This window comes from Mesoplodon bidens (assembly GCF_964165515.1).
Source record: "Mesoplodon bidens genome assembly, chromosome: 4".
Classification (NCBI taxonomy): domain Eukaryota; kingdom Metazoa; phylum Chordata; class Mammalia; order Artiodactyla; family Ziphiidae; genus Mesoplodon; species Mesoplodon bidens.
In genome coordinates, this window is record NC_138160.1 from 79,988,595 (window position 1) to 80,010,917 (window position 22,323).

At 37.9% G+C, this 22,323-nt stretch overlaps 1 protein-coding gene across 1 annotated transcript; it reads right to left on the reverse strand.

The window, feature by feature from the left end:
• Positions 1–1,048: 1,048 nt before the first annotated feature.
• Positions 1,049–21,806, reverse strand: RIOK2 (RIO kinase 2). The gene is made up of 10 exons (XM_081231861.1): positions 21,613–21,806; positions 18,846–18,984; positions 17,969–18,085; positions 15,333–15,508; positions 12,230–12,318; positions 10,040–10,231; positions 8,422–8,514; positions 6,820–7,344; positions 6,063–6,159; positions 1,049–1,317 (listed from the first exon to the last, which is right to left on the reverse strand). Exons 1-10 carry the CDS (start codon positions 21,676–21,678, stop codon positions 1,153–1,155), a joined length of 1,659 nt encoding a protein of 552 aa, XP_081087987.1. The 5' UTR covers positions 21,679–21,806; the 3' UTR covers positions 1,049–1,152.
• Positions 21,807–22,323: the final 517 nt, after the last annotated feature.

Consider the following 22,323-nt stretch of genomic DNA (forward strand, 5'->3'; position numbering starts at 1 on the left):
CATGCCTTACGTATTTTCTTTTTTCCTGCACCCAGTGAAGGGAGTACAGCTGAACGCGGGGCCTAATTAGGGACGATGACCCCCAATCCAGTTGAAAATCCACCTATAACTTTACAATCAGCCCTCCCACATCCACAGATTCCGCCAACCTCAGATCATGCAGTACTGTAGTATGTATGTATTGAAAAAAAATCCGTGTATAGTGGACCCTCGCAGTTCAAACTCACGTTGTTTAAGGGTCAACTATATTTGTTATCTTTGACGTGAAATATGTTCTTGACCCACCAGTTAAGAATATCAGAAAGGACTGTTCACTTCTCATCCCTTCTACTTCCCACCACCCTTAAGTCTTCTACTTCTGTTCAGGCTGCATAAAAACTGGAAACTGTAAAAATCATGGTGTGACTATCTCAAGTTTCTGTTCCCATGACCACATTACCAATTTAAGTAGCAGAAAATAAAAGGAGACATTGCTGGCTTATCCTTAATACAAGAGACTAAAAAAATACATGGCAGTGAATTCTTCCTGTGGCTAAATAAAATGCAACCAAGTCATTAGCAGATTTTCTGAGAGATAAACATCATTATAATTACCATTCCAATAACTACACTTTAAAGTGCTAGGCATTGTTCTAAGTGCTTTCTGTGAACTGTCTCATATAATCCTCAAAACAAGGCTACAAAGTAGTTATAAACCCAATTTTAACACTAAGAAAACTGAGGCAGAGAAGGAGAGAAAGAGGGAGAGAGAAATAAGACTTGCCTAAGGTTGTTTCCACCAGTAAGTGGAAAAGCTGGAATATGAAACCAAGCAATCTACCTGTTTGTGGTAGAGAACAAAACCCAGCAAAACCAGTGATATTTAGATTTAAAAAAATACTCAAATATTCCTAACAAAAAATTACTTGGAAAACTGGGTTGCTTTAGCAGAATTACTATAGTTATTCTTTAGAAGACATGTACTGAATGAGTCAAATTTATTGATGAAAGAGGGTTTACTTATTTATTTATATATATATATATATATATATATATATATATATATATATATATATATATATATATATATCTGCCTTGGTCCAAAAAATACTAAAGGTGGCTTAAAAAGGGATCATAGTAACTTTCTGAAAAATATTCAAGTTCTTAAATATATTACTCTCCCCAAAAGCTAGCTGCTTCCAAACTTGATTTAATATTTTGCATGTTTTCTCTCCGTTGCTTTGTAAATATATTTGCTTCTCCTTTCTGTAATCGTCGTCTCACAGCTGATTTTTGCTGTTTTGTCAACTGACGCTTCACCTTTTGTTTCACCAATTCCTGGAAAGATTTCATGAATTAGTATCACTGATAAAGGACCATTTTGATAAGGAGTAAACATTCAATAAAACTAAGATTTACATTGCTAATATTTTTCAAATTTCTGTTAAAAGCATGAGTTTTAAAAATTCCAAACACTGACAGTACTATATTAAACAGCAATAAAATAAAACACCGAACTATTATAAAATAGGAGGAATATGAATTAAATTCCTAACAGAAATACAGATTACAGCAAAAAGTAGCACATAGTAGTGAATAGTCACATTTCTTTAAATAACAAATCATCATAGTGCCACCTAGTGTCTATCAGGAAAACTGGGAAAAACCAACCAACCATAACCCCAAAACCCAAACCCAACAAGATGGAAAGAAACCAAAACCAAAACCAAAACAACCTGCTTATTCCTTTGCTTTCTAGGTAAAAGGAGGCATGGTTTTGTAGCGGAAAATTATGTTTGAAAGCATTTACTACTGGTCAAATATACGCAAGGGTGCCTTCATAACTTCAGGTGTAGAGATGACCTGATGGCAGCAGTTACTCATGGAAAAGTCCTCATACAGTTTCTGGGAGAAACAGTATGTTTTCACACGGTGAATGATCATAAATTCAAATTATTTCTTATCACTTAAGACATAGGCTGCCAATGTCAAATGACTTACAAGATGAAGAAAAAAATCTGAATATTCCGTTCATATAATTTTTTTCCCTCTGAAGCAGCCTGTTTAATTGTGTATAATCTTGCATCATCCAACCTCTCCTAAAAAAAGAGTGAACGCTGAAAGGGTTGAAGCAAGGGTCTCTTCTTAATATGCCCCACCCTATGCTAGGCACAAAGAAGCATTTATTAAAAATCTGTCAAGTTAAAAAATTAAAGATTAATGGATTTGAGAGGTAAAAAGGAGCTAGAAAAACTAGTCTGCCTAACGCACTGTTTCTTGGACTGTTTACGTATAATATAAAACTCTGGATCAGATAAGTTAAATGCACACTTCAGATATTTTACACAGTTAGGCAGACAGGCTTTAACAAGTTATCCCTCTTTATTTTAGTCTAATGATTCTCAGTGGGAGGAAAGGTAAGATAAGAGAAAGCGAAACAGAAGAATAAAAACGCAAGTTCCTGCAGAGGCTGATATCCCAGGAGATGCAGTTCCAGGAAGACCAGAGTCTTAGAAGCACCTGGTTGCTATCCTAGAAATTTCATTACTGAAAGCATTAAGATTGGCTGAAAGTTTAACACAGGAGTGACTGGCCTCTAGGACTTTTCTTTACCCTAGGAAGCCAGGCAACTATCACAGCCTCCTCACCCCAGCAGACCAGAAACCTGAATCAGATCAGCATTGTCTTAACTATCACCAAGAAAACAAAGCAATACCTTCAGAATTCTGAAGGTCAATTATTTCCAAACCACAACTCTAATACTTAAATTCTCAATCTGGTGTGAGGACACGATAAAAAGACATTTTTAGTAATAAAAAGTCCTCTTCCCCACCCAAATTGGCTCAAAAAACTACTAAAATCCGTTCTGCCACATAAAGAAGTAAACTCAGTAAGGAAAAGAGATAAAACTAGGAAAGAATGTACCCAACAAGAGACTGAGACAACAGTAGAACATGCACCACATTTAAACTAGAGGAGTTCAGACAGAGGCCTCCGGGATAGTTCCAAGAAAAAAAAATCAATTTATTTTCTAAATATTCTGCTTGAACTTCCCCTTCGTTCTTTACTTCAACGAGACCATAAGATAATCATATCAAGCAGCTAAAGAAAATAAGGAGTTAATGAATTACTCTGCATATACCTACTAATTCAAACAATTTATAAATCCTACAAGGTTAATTTTCATGTTAAAAAAAAGTGGGAGGGCTTCCCTGGTGGCGCAGTGGTTAAGAGTCCGCCTGCCGATGCAGGGGACACGGGTTCGTGCCCCCGTCTGGGAAGATCCCACATGCCACGGAGCAGCTGGGCCCGTGAGCCATGGCTGCTGAGCCTGCGCGTCTGGAGCCTGTGCTCCGCAACGGGAGAGGCCACAACAGTGAGAGGCCAGTGAACCGCAAAAAAAAAAAAAAAAAAAAAAAAAAAAAAAAAAAGTGGGAGAAAAATCCACATTAGTATATTTTTTAACAAAAATGATGAAATGCGAAATAAAATACAGTTGACCCTTGAACAATGAGGGTGTTAGGGGCATTGACCCACTGTGCAGTCAAAAATCTGAGTATAACTTAGAGTCAGCCATCTGTATCAGAGGTTCCTCTGCACCTGCGGATTCAACCAACCACAGATCATATAGTACTGTAGCATTTACTATTAAAAAACCCCACATATTCAAACCAGTGTTGTTCAAGGGTCAACTGTACTTCTGTATTATTTCAAGGAATACATGAAAAAATGAATGAAAATCATGTACTTTGTTGTTGTTTTGTTTTTTTGTTGCTATTGATGGTGGCCATGTATGTATTTATTTAAAATTAATATACATTAATGTTTAGCTGGAATTTAATTCTGTTACATATTAGAAAGAACAGCGTTCATAAATGGCAATTTTGCCAATAAATAGGGAACTATAAAAGTATTTTAAAGAGGAAAACAGATTTTACAATTTCAAAGAACACAGAGCAAATCTTTTAGTTTTGCAGACACGAAAACAACAATCATCAAATTAACGAAGGTAATAAAACAGTTTGTTTTCTCCTGACCCTTTTTTTTTTTTTTTTTTTTGCGGTACGCGGGCTTCTCACTGCCGTGGCCTCTCCCGTTGCAGAGCACAGGCTCCGGACGCGCAGGCCCAGCGGCCATGGCTCACGGGCCCAGCCGCTCCGCGGCATGTGGGATCTTCCCAGACCGGGGCACGAACCCGCGTCCCCTGCATCAGCAGGCGGACTCTCAACCACTGCGCCACCAGGGAAGCCCTCTCCTGACCCTTTAAAAAAAATGGAATACGACCTCAAGGAAAATAGTATGACCAAATTTCCAAAAGAATTAGAAGTTAACACGGTCAATTTGTTTCCAGTGATTAGAGGGAAACCTTTGTGATTATGCTGGCTAGAGAGATCTTTTTCCCCCTTAGACTAAAGGCAAATTTGTATTTTATAATGCAGTTTATTATAGGCTTGACCCCATTTGAAATATAAGTTCCTTCTCTTAGCTGTAAGTTAAATGGCATAAAGACAAGACCTAAAGACAATGTTAGTGTCATCATCTTTATATACAGAAAAGAGCATAATTTAGAATTTAAGGAAGTAGCAGGAGTAATCTAACTTTTCTTTATATGCAATTGCCAATTTTACACCACTGTATTGGGTTGGCCAAAAAGTTCATTCGGGTTTTCCTGTAACATCTTACAGGAAAACCCGAATGAACTTTTTGGCGAATCCGATAATTAGATATAATTGCACTTATGTTTTGAATCTGATAAATCAAAGAAAGGAGGATGAATACATCTCAATAAGTACAGAAAAATATCAAAGCCAAGAATGGACAGGCAATCATAAAGTGAGAGAAATTCTTAACCAAGACAGGTGATAATACTTAAAGGGAGATATTATCTTCCATCATAATTAAAAGATGTTTCAAAGATTTCACAGACAAATTTTATGTTCAGAAAATCAGGTAAATTATGAGGCCATCAGGAAGATATAAAATCAATGCATTTACAGAATTTTATTCTTTTATTTTGGTCTCACAAGTTCCAAATGTTTCTATTATCGAGTAAAGATACCAGTACTACTAAAAGTGAACTATATTAATAAAACAGAATACTGTTATTTTTAGCTTGTTTTTTGATAACTGATTTAATTTTGTAAATGTCCCATATTACCCTCCACAGGGTGTACATTTTAACTTGTTAACAATATATTTGAACTTAAAAAATGAGAAGTTCAGGAAAAAACAAAGTTCTTTCCTTGTGAATTCACTTTCTAAATAATAATTTGATTTCCTCCTTTCTACTTTCTAAACTGATTTTCTTCTTTTGCTCATTTTAAGTAAAGTTATCACTAAAAACTAGTTTCAATGGTATTCAACTTAGTACCTTCAACCAGAAGGAAAAAACCTACCACACCAATTATGTAATTTTATCTCTGCTTAAAATCTACAAAGGAAACAAATTGATTCTTCCTTCCAGGTAGCCAGGAGAAATGGCCGGCAGGCATAAAAGCTCATCAGTAGGAGCTGGACTATGCGTTCATTATCCTGTCCAGAAAATGTCCGTTATGAAATTCTTTTGGACATTTGTTTCTAAATGTCCAACAAAAGCTTGAGACACTGGAAGTTTTACAATTACGTATTTTCCTCTTTCAAAATTTAAGAACAAGCTAGCTAGCGAAGCTCGTGCATTTTCACATTTAAGGTGCAGTGCTGTCACTAGCTGAGTAATCTTGAGCAAAGTCATGTAACTTGTCTGGGCCTCAATTTCCTAATTGTTAAAATGCAGGGACAAGATCACATGAGAATCTACAAAGTCCCCCTTGGATTTAAATTTCTATGATTTTCATCTTTCAAATTCAAGCCAACTTACATGCTGTGTTTTCCCTGAAAGCTCTGATTGTTTCAGCTAAAAGCGAAGTGAACCCTCTCTCCTATTTACTAAATTTGCACTTGTTATCAATTTTATACTATCAACATGTGAAGTCCAAATGGCCAAGGTGGCCCTGTACATCATCTAATCCTCAGAGCGCCTTAGCTTAATAATCTGTCCACAGTAGTGCTAATAACCACCTAGGAAATGTTGAATGAATAGTTACCGGAGGAACTGTTGAATAGCTTAACACACTGCCCGCAGAAGTAACACTCAGAGTTCTTGTTCTATGTTGATTAGTATCTTCCATATTTTCTTCATCTCTAAAATTAAAAGCAAAATTTAGTTAATTTTTAATAGTTAATTATGCTTGATTAATTTATATCATATTACTACTTTGAAATACATAAAGCCATATTTCATCAAACTACCCCAAATCTACAAGTTAAATTTTAGATCTTTTGCTAATCTAAGCTGAGGCTGATTCACTAATATTTGTCCAAAAAAAAATCTTAAAAGAAAAATAACAACAGTAATTTTAATTGTACATTAACAAATAAGTAAAGAAGGTTCAAAGCACGAGGGAAAATTCACTGTAAGTAGATATTTTGAGAGCCCACTTACTACATGTTTATTGGACTATACATTAACCAAACATACATTAGATGAATAATTATTAAAAAATACAAATAATTCATCCATCTAAACCCTCATCAACTTATCAAGAGATCTTATTAACTATTTGAAAGTAATCAGTTTGAATTTGAAAGCAGAACTGCTTAAAATTGAATAAATAGGCTGTCTAGCATCAAGTCAATTATAGAGGGTTATTTGAATTTTAACTATAAAAGGGTTATTTGCTTTCATTTTGCACATGATGCAGAATTATAGCTCTCATGTCATTTAAAAAAAATACTCATTTACCAGAATCAAAGTATAGGTCTCCAGATTAAAGTAAAAAACCAATCAACAGAAGTCTATACCTGAAAGGCCTGAATTCTTTGTTTACTGATGACAAGGCAATCATATGAGGGCACTCATCTTCATACTCCTCAGAGCCCATGAGGATTCTACCTTGACCTGTCTTATCATCTTGCCTGGTGTCATGTTCAGTTCTGCTTTTCTCCTCAGAAAACTCAGTTACAGAATTGTTTTTAACAACAGGCCCTTTTATTTCTTCTAAAGGTTGACTGAATTCAGTCATTTCAAAACTATGTGCATCAGCACTGTCCTCTGACAAACTGTCTTCCTTTATTTGTTCAAGGTCTCCAGATGATCTGTAACAGCAGTCAACTGATTCACCTACAGAGTTTTGTCCATTTTCATTATCTGATCTACAGTCCTTTGCTTTTTCTGATATCTCTTCATCAGAAAATGAGAATTCAGATTCCTCCTCTGTTTCAATATTTTTATCATCTGGACCTACTGGATGAAGTAATTCATCATCTGCCTGCATTTCCTTTGTGTAGCCACTGGCAGAAACCTCTACATCAAGAGAGTCCTCCCTCCTAGGAAAAAAAAAGAATGTTATGCATTGAGAGAGAGAGAAAAAAATCCACCTGGCATGCTTTCTCCAATTTAATGAGCACTCTAATGAGCCCATTTCAAACAAGCTCTGGAACCCGTGCGCCTCAACTACAGAGCCCACATGCCCTGGAGACTGAGCACCACAACTAGAGAAGAGAAAACCCGCACGGCACAACTAGAGAGAAGCCTGCACGCCACAAGTAAAGATCCCTCATGCCTCAACAAAGATCCTGTGTGCTGCAACTAAGACCTAATGCCGCCAAAAATAAATTAAATAATGAATCTTAAAAAAATAAAAGGAATAAAATGACTGTGGAGAGCAACAGATATTAGTAGGAAAGTTACAGAAACTTCAGTTGATACTGACTTAATAAATTAACTTTCAGAGGAGGCTAAAGATTTTAAGTTATGTCAATCATCCCAAATCAGAAAACAATACCTTAACTACGTATACAAAATGAGAACATTTGGCTGTGAGAATTTACGTATAATTATGTTCCATGAATCAATTAAAGATAGCTCCTATAGTGAATAAAGGAAAAACACAATTTCTGATAAACACTTGGCCTGATTCCTTAAAAATGGGTTATTCACATAGCATCCTATATTGAATAAGCGTTCTCGAATTTATAAGAAACTAAGTAGGTTCCTCCTCCAAATTCAGGAAGGTTAATGGACCACAGGCAGGCATAGTTTTTTTTTTTTTTTTTTTTGCGGTACGCGGGCCTCTCACTGTTGTGGTCTCTCCCATTGTGGAGCACAGGCTCCGGACACGCAGGCCCAGCGGCCATGGCTCACGGGCCTAGCCGCTCTGCGGCATGTGGGATCTTCCCGGACCGGGGCACGAACCCATGTCCCCTGCATCGGCAGGTGGACTCTCAACCACTGCGCCACCAGGGAAGCCCAGGCATAGTTTTTAAGATTCATTTGTATATTATACAGCAATGATACTGAACAACAATAATAATGAAAATGTTTTAGATGAAAGTGTTAACTTTTAGAACTAAATAAATCTGGTATTCAGAATTCTATCATTTTATGCAACATAGTATACAAACCTGATATCACTAAAGGTTGGGAAAAGCTCACTTTCATAGCTGAAACGTTTCATGAAGAAATCTCTGATGCATTTAACATCTCTGTCAAAATACCTGCAAAAGCAAGAATCATTTTTTATATAGCCTTTGTTGTTCATCTTTTTCCTTATTAGCCAAAGACAACATCCTTGTTATTTGTTATGACATTCTTATTGTTACATGAAAGAGCAAAGGATGTTACTCAAAAGAAAAAAGAAACAAATCAGCTGCTGGTGTTTGAAAAACTAAAAGCCCAGGAACAAGGACTACAAGCTGTCAATGGCATACAGTTCTTGTGGTTAGAAATGTCATATTATCTTTATTACCCATTAGCTAATATGCAGCAAACACCTATAGGAGATAAGTAATGCTGTGGCTTATAAATGGTTATCTGGAGACATGTTAATCTGGACTGAGAGTAGAAGGACCTCTGAATATCAGGTTGCTTTTTAGGGTACCATAAAGCAGCCAGAACAGATTGAATTCTCTAGAAGGTTTCCAGAAAGGAAGAATTAAGAGACAGGATGACATGGAATTGAGAGAACAGGAGAAAAAAAATACTCAATCTTAATTTGATTACACTCAATTGCATCATAGAATACAAACACATAAAGGAAAATATCCTGTCATATTTCACAATTTGGCTGTTTAAATGGTCAAGTAATATGAGAAATAAGATTATCACAGTATATGAAGTGATTCTGCCCTGTGTCAGGGATGAGGTTTTACGTGAATTCCTTTCTCTTATCAAAATAAAAGCTAAACAACATGAGAGATATTACCGGTCTGGTAACCGAGTTCAGTACAAAACCACAGCTTTCATCAAGGCCATAAAAAATTATTAAATTATGCCTGGTGAAGCCCTCTTGGAGGCAACCATGAAGCAGAGAAAAGGGGAAAGGCAGAGAGGATGTGGTTCTAGGGTTCCTCCTTCCATGTCCCTACTTCTTCTGATCAGGCTTTTGTTTTAAAAATTGGGCTTCCACCTAAACGTTTGTTTGAATAAAGAGTTCGATGGCTGAGAAAGTTTGACTTTCGCAAGTCTGTCAGGTTACAAGAGTAATTCAAATTCTTTTGATGATTTATAAAAGCAGGCAGTTTCTTCAGATTTCTAATATACAGCATTATTTTAATGAATAGGTTTAAAATACTGTATCAAAGTGCATTTTTTTTCACCTTTAAAATACCAAGGAGGGGCTTCCCTGGTGGCACAGTGGTTGAGAGTCTGCCTGCCGACGCAGGGGACGCGGGTTCGTGCCCCGGTCCGGGAGGATCCTGCATGCCGCGGAGCGGCTGGGCCCGTGAGCCATGGCCACTGGGCCTGCGCGTCCGGAGCCTGTGCTCCACAGCGGGAGAGGCCACAACAGTGAGAGGCCCGCATACCGCCAAAAAAAAAAAAAAAAAAAAAAAACCAAGGAGTAAGAAAAATTCTTAGGGGGAAGGAAAATCAGAGCATTTTGACATCCCAATTTTTAGACTCTTAACATCAGCCACTTCAAACCAGTTATTAACCCCAATGACAGTATGACAAAGCTGAAAAATTATTATTAAATAAAAAATGACTGTATCACACATAAACACAGTTACATCCAGAATATACCATTCAGCATTGGTATGAGAAGTTGAAACCATTTGTGGAAAATCGATCATGGTGATGTGGTCATCTTTATCCAAAATGAGATTGAATTCATTGAAATCTCCATGAATCAGCCCATGATTTGCAAGTTTAACAATTAGTTCCATAGCTTCATCATATACTGATGCAGGATCTTCAACGTGGTGTATCTGACATCTGAAAGTGTAAGTATGAAAATGGTTATTTGTCCTCATTTATGATTTAATGAAAGCAAGTATGTGTGTATTTACATTTAAATACTATTTCCATTTCATCATGCCTCCCTAGCAGTTTTCTCTTCAATCCTATCAGCATACAGACATAACAGCTTAAAAAAAAAAAAAAAAGCCACAACCCATTCAATTCTGTATCTTCTTCCCAGTACACCATTCTTTCTTTCATCTTAACAGCCAAACTCCTCTACTTGGCTTTCTCCAATTTAATGAGCACTCTAATGAGCCCATTTCAAACAAGCTTTCATTCAACCTTGTTCCAATGAAATAGCTATTGTCAAAACTACCAATGACTTACATGTTGCTATATCCAATGGTCAATTCTCCACCTTCATCATTATCTGGTCTGTCAGTTAACCTCTTCCCCCTCCATGAAGCAGCTCCTTTCACTTGACCCTTGGTACACTAACTCTTCACGCTGTCCTCTTTCTGCACTGATCATTCCTTCTTAGTTTTTTTAGCTAGTTCTTCAGCTTTTCCCTGACGTATAAATTTTGGAGCTCCTCAAAGGTTAATCTTAAGACCTATTATCTTAACCATTCTTGGTGATCTCATACAGGCTCATACACAGACTTCAATCTAGACTTCTCTGAGCTTCTGGGCATCTCTAACTTACCATGTCCTAAACTGAACCTCTGATTCTGCCCCATCCTCTAACTCCAAACTGTCTTCCTGCAGTCTTTCCCATTTCTGTAAATGGCAACTTTATCCCTCCAATTATTCAGGGCCCAGATCTTGGTATTATCCTTACCTGCCCCTTCCTTTATATCAATATCCAATCCCAAACAAATCATGTAGGCCCTGACTGTAAAACATATCCAAAATCTGACCACTTTTCATCACCTTCACATCTACCACTCTGATCTAAACTACCATCATCTCTTGCTTGCATTATTACAATAATTTCCTAACTTTTCTTCCTAATCCTGTCCTAGTCTCCTTTTAGTCTATTTTCAATACAGCAGAGTGATCCCATTAAAACATTAGTCAGATCATGTCTCTTCTCAATTCAAAATCCTCCAATGGCAGGGAGTTCCTTGGCAGTCCAGCGGTTAGGACCCGGAGTTTTCACCGCCACCAAAAAAAAAAAAAAAAAAAAATCCTCCAGTGGCTTCCTGTCTCAATCAAAACAGTCCTTATACTATTGCTACAATGGCAATCACATTAGAAAATATAAATGTATCAAATCAACCTTAAAGTTACTGAATGTTATATGTCAAATATATCCTCCCCACAAAAATAAATAAATAGAACATCCTTGCAATCGCTTACAAATCGTCTGCTGCCTCTGTGATCTCATCACTTACAATTTCTCCCCTTACTCACTCAGCTCCAGCCACAGTGGCCTTCTGTTTCCTGAACATGCAGGCATACTCCCATTCCAGGATTTATGCATTTGCTCTTGCCTCTGCCTGAAATGTTCCTAGATATCTGCATGATTTCCTCTCTCACTTCTTTCAGGTTTCTGCTCAAAAAATCCCCTTATCAAGGAGACTTTTCCTGGTCACCCCATGTAAAATAGCAGCCTCCTACACCCACCCACCTCAACATTTCCTGTCCCCCTTACCCCACTTTATTTTTATGCATGGCATTTACCACCATCTGATGTATCAAATATTTCCTTGTTTAGCTATTTCCTCCAAGTTTCCTTCCATCAGAATGTAAGCTCTATGAGGGCAGGGACTTTGTTTTGTTTACTGGGGAGCCTAGAACAGCACTTGGCACACACTAGACTGTTTATTTACTGACTGAGTCAGAGAGTATAAAATCCATATTGTCAGAATGAAACTGAACTTTCAATTTGCCTTTAAGTCTATCTACTACTTTATGTTAATTTCTAACCTCCCAGAAGCAATATTCCATTTACAGAAAAAAATTTATTTTTAAAAACTGAACCTTACAATTATTTATTAGGACTCAAGGTTTCAAGAATTATACTTACAGAGGATAGCCTTTTATGAGTTCCATGACCACTGCATGGCGATTATAATCAACTGGCTTTGGAACTGGAAATTTCCTTTCATACAATGCCTAAAATATAGCAAAACAGGTAAAAATTAATTAAGAGGTCATTAATTTTTAGGGAACAATAAGATTAAATGTACCTGTCCACAACCAGAAAAAATATATATAAGCCTTTACAACATTACAGTTAACACATGATTATTTATGTATGGCTTATTCACTGCACAGAATGAGCTGTACATAAAAATAACATTGTAAACCAGTTTTTGTAATTCACTTTTTTTTTTGCGGTATGCGGGCCTCTCACTGCTGTGGTCTCTCCCGTTGCGGAGCACAGGCTCCGGACGCGTAGGCTCAGCGGCCATGGCTCACGGGCCCAGCCACTCCGTGGCATGGGGGATCCTCCTGGACCGGGGCACGAACCCGTGTCCCCTGTATGGGCAGGCGGACTCTCAATCACTGCGCCACCAGGGAAGCCCCTGTAATTCACTTTTTTACCAAACATTCATTTACTGAACATTTACTAAATATTATACACTGTGCTAGGGTTACAAAAATGAGTGTGAAAATGTCTCTGCCTTCAAGAAGTTTCATCTCTTACGATATGTATATCTTCTATTTTGTAAGTTTCTGTCATTTACTGGGAGTGTGCTTAAAAAATTCAAATGGAAATAAATTGTGATTTAGGAAATATTCTGTCTTCTGGCATATCAGGAAATGAAATATTCCAATATATTAGGCATTTCAGTTTATACACCACTGACCTTTTTCTTCAGACCACAATATACAATATAAATCTATTATGTGACAAACAGTCACTGTAGTCACAAATAAACACCGTAGTAGTCTGAGTCAAATGTTACTACCCACCATCCATAAATCCATTTTTTACCCTATGTTTAACTTTTTCTATCTTATTGCTTACAAAGGCCTGTTGTATTACTTTCTTCAAAATATCTTAGATTTATGCCCTCTGCCATTTGGAATGCTACCATTTCTAAGCAGGCCTTTGTCATTGATACCTGAATCACACCAACAGTGGTTCTAGTTCTTGCTACCACACCAAATCTTTCTTCAGTGTACCAATACCAACTAAGATGCTTGCGTCAATGCTCCATTTTAAAAAAACTACAATGGCTGTAAATATCAACTTCAGTCTGAATAACTTCTCCTAGTTTTCAAAACTCTTTAATCCACTTATCCAGTCCTAGTTCTCTCAATACTCTGTCCAATAAACACTCTGGAGTGTGATCAAGACAATCACCTTAGTGACTGTCCCCATACACACAGGGCTCACACGAATATTCATTCTGGCTCCTTTGCAAAGTACACTGTCTTATTGTCTTTTCCTTACAGACAAATCATATGCAACTCCATTACTCTACTCAACTCCCACTCACTTATGAAACCTCCTTCATTGATCATTCTACTCTACAGAAGATTCTCCAAACTCAACATACAATTTGACATTTAAACTGTTCTTTGTTTTAGGTGTGTTCATGTTATCTTTCCAACTTTAAGACACACACTGCACTCGTTATTTCTTTGGTATCCGCTGTTCACCTCCCCCAACAAAATACTTAATATAGAGGTAGGCACACAGCTGACACTCAATATATGCTTATTAACAGGGTTAATTTTAAGAGTTGTCTACTCTACTTCCTACCTTCTTTGGACAGGAACTGAACCATTTCCCTCTCCCCAAAGATTGTCTGCTTGGCCGTATATTTGTTATTTTTAAACCCAAATGGTTTTGAACATGCTTTGGCAGCTCAACAGTATGTAACAACTCTAACTATTGTCATAGTGGTCTAGCCCTTGTACCATAGCTTAACCCTTAAGTTATAGCTCAATCTTATCTTATTTTCCCTTAGGAAAAGAGAGAATAAATTTAAGAAGCATATTTATCCACAACCAGGCTCTATTCCTGTGCCTTCATATAAAGACACCAAGAAGACACTTAATATAGTTTGGGGGAAATGTGTAACAATTCCTACCAAACTGTCTACTTACTATCACAGGATACAAACCATTGATATAACATAAAAAACACAACATGTGGGGCTTCCCTGGTGGCGCAGTGGTTGGGAGTCCGCCTGCCGATGCAGGGGACACGGGTTCGTGCCCCAGTCCGGGAAGATCCCACATGCCGCGGAGCAGCTGGGCCCGTGGGCCATGGCCGCTGAGCCTGCGCGTCCGGAGCCTGTGCTCTGCGGCGGGAGAGGCCACAGCAGTGAGAGGCCCGTGTACCGCCAAAAAAAAAAAAAAAAAAAAAAAACACAACATGTATGGTATCGATATCACTTACTTATACTGCCTTGAGGATTCTTCCCTCAGGATTACTAAAAATTTAAGCACATGAATTAAAATAACCTACTCAAAGAACATCAAACTGAAACTCCCAAGAAACAACAGGTCATACACTGGAGTGACTTTTAATAATTCAAAATTTTAAAAAGATAAGTTATAACAAATAAATCCTACTGGAGAGAATAATAAGAATGCAGTTATTTTCTAATTTAAATTATTAGTGAAGACAATTAATTTGGCTATTATTAAAGATATTTAGTAAATCTATGTTGAACTTAATTTGGAAGGTAAAAGGTTGAAAACTAAAGATTTTTACCATTTCCAATATACATACAAATTCATAAATTGACATTTCTTCCATTGTGGGGAAAAAAAAAATACCAGTCAACTTACCTGAGAGACTAAGGTTTCTACAGAAGGTAATTATCTGGTGTTTTCAATTAGAGACAGACATATGTATAGACAGGTATATATTTACATTCACATATACACATTTGTGAGACAATTACATCACTAGTTATTTCAGGCTACTCTATCTTGTTAATACTGTAGAATACAAGTTGCCTTTATGCATTTATAACAGCTAAAAATACCTTTGCGTAGAAGCAAACCACGAGAAAAACAAATACCAGAAATAGTCAAAAAAGTTAAAAGTGACTGTAAGGATTGGGACGGGGAGTAGGGAGATGTGGAGGCAACAGACTGATGCATGTCACTACAACCTTTTAACTACACATATTGTTTGGTTAAAAATATAAAAATAAAAATACCTTCATGTAAGCAAATTCTTTCATGGCAGAGAGACGAGATAAATAAAGCCAAGACATGTTATGCCTGTGTTTATGATAATCACGCTTGTTTTTCAGATTTCGAAAGGAGGTTCTTCCCAGTCTGTGAAGCTTTAATGCAAATTGCTGCCCTTCTTCATTTGCAACAATGTAAATATCTAGAGTCAAAATTTTAAAAGGATCATTATTATATTTTTTTTCCAGTAAATTTAAACAATTCCAATTTTCTAACTTTGGTTTTATTTGTACCAAATTTTATCTTTCCTAATAACCAGAAATAGTTACCATTCAGCAAAATTCTTTTTATTGTAACTTTAATTACAATACAAAATGATGACATGTATTTATATCTACTACAAAAGAAAACAGGGATGCAAGGTGTCAAAAGTTATTGCTTCCAAAGATGCTCAATGCTCAATTCCATTTAGTGGGAATACATCTAATTGTTCCTTAGTGTCCTACATGTACAAGCAGTGATTAGTAATATCTTCCTTTTCAACATGGGACTTGTCTGGCGGTCCAGTGGTTAAGACTCTGTGCTTTCACTGCAGGGGGCATGGGTTCGATCCCTGGTCAGGGAACTAATCCTGCATTACCATGCAGCAGGGCCAAAAAGAAAAAAATTCTTTCTTTTCAACAATGTGAAGTTCAATTATTAAATTGCTTCAATGAATAAATACTGAGTATCCAAATATAATCCTATAATAATCAGAATGGAGATCTTCCCATAAATATTCTAACTATCAAACAAGTTGCTATTTTTTTTTTTTTTTTTTTTTTTTTTTTTTTTGTGGTACGCGGGCCGCTCACCGCTGCGGCCTCTCCCGTTGCGGAGCACAGGCTTCAGACGCGCAGGCTCAGCGGCCGTGGCCCACGGGCCCAGCCGCTCCGCGGCACGCGGGATCCTCCCGGACCGGGGCACGAACCCGCGCCCCCCGCATCGGCAGGCGGACTCCCAACCACTGCGCCACCAGGGAAGCCCACAAGTTGCTATTTTAATACTAACATTTAGAACATGTCCTAATTACTCATGAGAGAAACAGCCTCTCATGTTCGTGAGATTATAAATTCACACAATTTGGAAGGAAATTTGGTAATATCAAAATTTTGAATGTGCATAACTTTAGCTCTAATAATTTAATTTCTAAGACTGTAATACTTGGCAACTACAAGAAAGACACCTCTGCTGATATGAAATGATGTCAGGGATGCACCAAGTGGAAAAAAAGCAAGGTGTAGAATTGTAAGTACTGTTTGCTTTCACCTATGATTAAAAAGATATGTGAACGTATATACGTACATCCTCAGTACATTATATACTTGTATTTACATAGAATATTTCTAGGATATGTACAATATTAATAAATAGTGATAGCTTTGGGAAGTAGTAACAGGAGAAGGAGACCTGGGTTAGGAGTTAAGATTCACTTTTTACTGTACTCTGTTTTGCAAGTAATGAAGTTCTTAAAAATTAAAAGAAAGCCATTTTTTTAATTGAAAAAAATTGGACATAAAAAAATAAGAGGAAAAAGAGGTGTTTCATCATTTTATACATTTTTACACACACACACTCCCATATTTAGTAACTCTAATTTACTTATTAACTATATACCATACTCTGGATATTAATATAGTAGACATACAAACCATATGAAGTACCAAAACAACCTCCTTTGGAATAGGTTTCTTAATAGTTCTTTTACTTCTAATTTTAATTTTTTTGCTCTCTCAGTTTAAATTATGTAACTATACAGCATAAACTTTGTAGGACAAAAAGTAGTGTATAAGAGAGCACGGCATAAAGAAAATCTTTCTCTGTGCTTTATTTTTACCATACATAAAAAACCACTACATAGGTATTTGTTTAGTGCTATTTTAGAATTTTTTTCTGTGGTTCTACACATATCTAACTTTGCCCTGTTGTTCATATTGCTGTGATGGAAAGTGTGGTTTTTGTAACTTCCTTGTGATACTTTAAAAAAATATATATTTATTTATTATTTTTGGCTGCATTGGGTCTTCGTTGCTGCGCGCGGGCTTTCTCTAGTTGAGGTGAGCGGGGGCTACTCTTCGTTACACTGCGGTGGCTTCTCTTGTTGTGGAGCACAGACTCTAGGTGCGCAGGCTTCAGCAGTTGTGCACGCGGGCTCAGTAGCTGTGGCTTGTGGTCTCTAGAGCACACGCTCAGTAGTTGTGGCACATGGGCTTAGGTGCTCCGTGGCATGTGGGATCTTCCTGGACCAGGGCCTGAACCCATGTCCCCTGCATTTGCAGGTGGATTCCCAACAACTGCGCCACCAGGGAAGCCCCCTTGTGATACTTTTAAAAATTATTACAAATGTTCAATTTATCAGATATTAAAATAAGAACAAATAAAGTATTTGCCAAAGATTTCAGTTATTAGAGGAAAACTGATTCTTGGTATAACTGAACTTTCAGTGGCAGACTTATGAAAAAACAGTAATTTACTAAACTAAGGGTAATTTCAAAATCTGTATTGCTTTCAACCAACTTTCATTTACTGTTTAGTTAGAAAAATAGAAAAGATGAATCCTTTCTCAAGGGGAAACAGAAACTAAAGCAAATAAAATGCACTCAATAGTACTATCAGCACTTACCAGATTCTTTGCCAACACCCATCTGGTTTCCAACAGACTCAACCACCTGTCTAGAAGAAAGTGTTTTCAAAGCTAGGTAATCATAGCCTGCATTTGTCAACCGATAGCCCTGGACAGCTAGACAAAATCAAATGAGAAAGACCATATTTTAGTTACACTGTACCATCAAGTCACATCAGGTCAAGAGAAAAATTTAAACAAGGGAAGTCTTAGCTGGAAAAAGAGTAGCTACCCAGGCTTATGAGTTTTGGCATTTCTTGCTGTAATTTTTATTTCTTCTCTAGAGCAGTGTTACTCAAGGTGTAACCTACAGACTGACACCAGTCTATAAATGTTTGTTATTAGTCTGTGACAAGTTATAGAAACTGAAATTAAGTGGTTCAAAAATTTTTGTATCAATTTGACTAAGTTATTTTATGTCTTCAATTCTAATAAGAAAGAATTTGTGCCTGTATTTTGTCAGTTTTTTATTTCATTTTTCTAGTAATTATTTTTATTATTTTATAAAGGTACGGATCCATAATAGGTAGAAAAAGAGAAACTCATCCCTCACCACTATGGTTTGAGAGGTAATGCTCTAGAGTCCTTTGGCAGACTGTACTTGCCAAAGACAGCAACAATATCTTAATCCCACTTGCTCTTCTGCAATTGGAATTTGCTAATCCCCTATGAGGAAATGGAGGCTATTTCTCTAGCCTCCTGGATCTGGGTGGGCCCTGTGATTGCTCTGACCAATAGAACACGGTAGAAGTGTACTGTGTCAGTTCTATGTCTAGTGCTTTCCTAGTCTGGCAGCTTCCACCTGCTTTTTGGAATACCTGCTCTGGGGGAAGCCAGTTACATATGGAAAATCACAAACGGTGCCTCAAATACTTACTTTTGGTTCGCTCCCAAGCTATAAGTTTATGTTTTGCTAGTTCTCTTAAAACTTTATTACAACCACCATGTTTAAGGCTGGCTATAGAAGCAACCAAACTGCAGGGAACAATTTCATGGTTCTTCATGCCCATTTCAACCTGCAATTGAAGAAATCAAAATGCAATCATAATCAACATAGAGCTGTTGTCTACCAAAACCTTGTGAAAAACTTAACTTCTCCGTCGAACTTTCCTGACCATGCAGTTTCCCAACCAATTGAGTCATAATTTTTACCTTCTCTAGACATATTTTTAATCACAATTTGGTATATAATCATTGATATTCATAGTCTCTCTCTCTCTATTATACTATATGCACTTCAAGAGTATGAATTGTGAGTGCTTAACATAGTTACTAACATATGGTATGTACCAAAATACGTATTGACATCCAAATATTTGTGTTTAATAACTACAGATATTCCAGGTATTTATTAAGAAGGTATTTAATGAGAAGATATGAAAGGACCTGAAATGTAGACCAAAAGTTTTCGATTTTATACTGAGCAAAGTAGGAAACTCATGAAGATGCTTTGGCAAGGGAGATTTAAGGATTGTTTTAAGGATGTTAATCTAGCAGGAATATGCAAAGTGGTTTAGAGAAGGCAAAAACTGGAGGTGCTGTATTGGAGAACAAAGACAACAGTCTAGGCCAGAGAAAACAGAAGCCAGGACAGGGAAGAGGTGGTGGTAATGGAGGGAAAGAATTAAAGAAATTAGTATGGGAGGGATTGGCACTGGATGTGGGAGGGTAAAGTGAATGAAGAGTCAAAGGTGAAGTGAAAAGAAAAGAAGAGGCTTTAAGATATTGATAATTATTATTATTTTAATGGTGTTTGGGAAAGGAGTGAAGGGGTAGACAAAGTTGATTAATTCGGTATGAGCACACTGAGTCTGAGGTGTTGGAAGGGCCTTCATGGAAGGTACTTCAGATGAAGATGTTTAAGGAAAATTGGAAAGGCTGATCTGCACTTGGGAATGAAGTCATAACTACAGGGAAGAAATCGTCAATTACTTGATGGAGGTAAGAGGTAAAGTCATAAAGTGGATGTGATCATTAAGCGAGAGATAATGGAAGAAAAAGGAGGGATAAGGGACAGAATTTGGGGCGGGGGGGGATTCACACTGAAAGGTAAGGGCAGCCAGTCAAAGTATGATTATTGATGTAGGAGGTGCCAGAGAAGTAAAGGGAAGATGGTCAAGGAAAGGTGGCCACTGATACCAAGACTAGTAAGACTCAACTGAGACTGAAATATTTAATGAATTAGGCCATTCCTTGGTGAGCTTCAAAAAGAACTTAAGAATTGCATAAATAAAGTTTTGGAAGATAAATCTGGCATCGTTTTGATGTCCCAACCAAAACCTCACACTTTAAACTTAACTCATCTTCCATGCTTTGTTCTGTTTCTCCCAGCCTCTAACATTCTCGACTCCCCTATTTCTGTCAGACGCATTAAGGAGTGAGTTAATGTGCTGAGGAAGTAGAGAAGGAAGGTATCTTTTGACAGTAGGTATTTAGAGGAAGTGTGGCTGAATTTCAGAATCTATGGGAGGAGAAAGAAGTGTCTTCCAAATTTTACACTGAATTTGCATTTGATAGTTTATTCCTTAAGAAATGCCTATTTAAGCAAAAGATAATAGCTCCTAAATAAATGTGTTTTATTCTGCAAATGCCTAATCTATGTGTTGGTCTTTGTGCTATAAGACTAAGACAATAAAATCTGTTTTTGTCACTTCCTTAACAACATTCAGTGGCTCCCCTATACTTAGAATATATTCAAAATTCTTTACCAAGCCTGCATGACTATCTATAGCACATGATCTGGCTCTCACCTTTCCCAGTTACATCTCCAACTCTTCAGTCTCTTGCTCACTATGCTCCAGCCACACTGGCCTTTCTAGTCTTCAGAAATTGTTCCTGCCTCGGGGCCTTTGCACTCACCACTGTAGCTTCCTCTCCCTTCAATTCTTTCCAAGGACTTCACTGGACCGGCGCCTTCTCATTCAGCTGTTATGCCCGCCCCGCATTCTTTCTTTTACTTGTTAAATATTTATTCGGTACCTACCAAATACCAGGAACTTTATAAAAACAGACAAGATTCTTGCACTCAGGCAGTCTTCTCTGACTAAACAATTTAAAAACAGTATTCAGGCTCCCTGCCTCCACCATGAGGGGTCTCTATTCCGTTATTCGCTTTATCATCTTCATAGCACTTATTATCTTGATATTATCCCTTATTTATTCGTTTACTTGATGATTTGTCTCCTTCGTCTTGTCTGTCCTGTAACCCGTGGAATTCTCTAAAACGGTTACTACATATCCGATGAGTATGTGTGGACTGAATGAAACTGAAGCAATGCTATGTGACTCAATCTGTGAGTAGGGAACTCAATGCTATCAATTACTCTTCAGGATTCTTAAACCCTTCTCAGCTGGTCAGAAGCCCAGGATCAGAGAAGCTTCCCAGACTAGAGATTCGATGTGGCTCTGGAGAAGGGGAGCAAAACAGGAAGGAAAAGAGGGGTCTCTGCTTTACGTGGGGGAAGATAAAAAGCTTTTGAACAAAGGCTTTTGAAAAATCCGACTCTCCGGTCTCTTCCCCATTCCCAACCTCGGCCGCGTTCCAGGGCCTAAAGCTCGCTCAGCTCCCAGCAAACTTGGAGGAAGAGGAAGAGCACGCGCGGTGGAAAAGGTCAGGGGAGAGGGAAAAACGGCGAACTTCTTACCGCGGTCAGGACCCTGAAGTCATCCCGGCTCATGTAACGCAACTTGGCCACATTCACCTTCCCCATGGCGGCCCCGGACCCAGGCGAGAATCCTGTTTCAACAACCAGACAGCTCTAGGAGAGCTGGCACCCCGGCTTCTCACGCACCTCACAGCGGCCGGGCGGCTCGCGCCTGCGCAGCTTATACTACAGGTCCTTGTTACTAAAAATAAGTCCCGTTCCCACTGACTTGGGGGCAATAAAACGTCTTCTGAGTCTTATGAAGCATATAGTATGGAACAAAGCAGAGTATTTTTTTAAAAGTGATTTTGTTATGTGGCTTAGTCGGCGGACTCTAAGTGCTCTCTATCATACGCCATTTATTTTTCATATCTGTCAGGACCGGCTGCCTAAAGAATGAGACCCGCCTCTAAGAGCAGAGTGGTAGTTTAATGGGAGGAGCACGTTTAACAGCAACTCCTACTTTAGGCGAAGTGACTTCCACTAAGAAATGGAGAAAATGAACCTGAGCCGGACGCCGGACAATCCAGGAGGTTAGAAATAAAAAGAGTAACCACACTAGCAGGCCCCCTGTCTAACTGCGCATGCTCAGGACAGGGGCCGACGTGGTTAAAGAGAACCCTGGCATCTGCTCACTACTTGATTTAAGTTGGTCCCCAAGACTCCGGAGGGCGCCTGCGCCTGCTGGGGGCGGGGTGGGGCCTGGAGTGA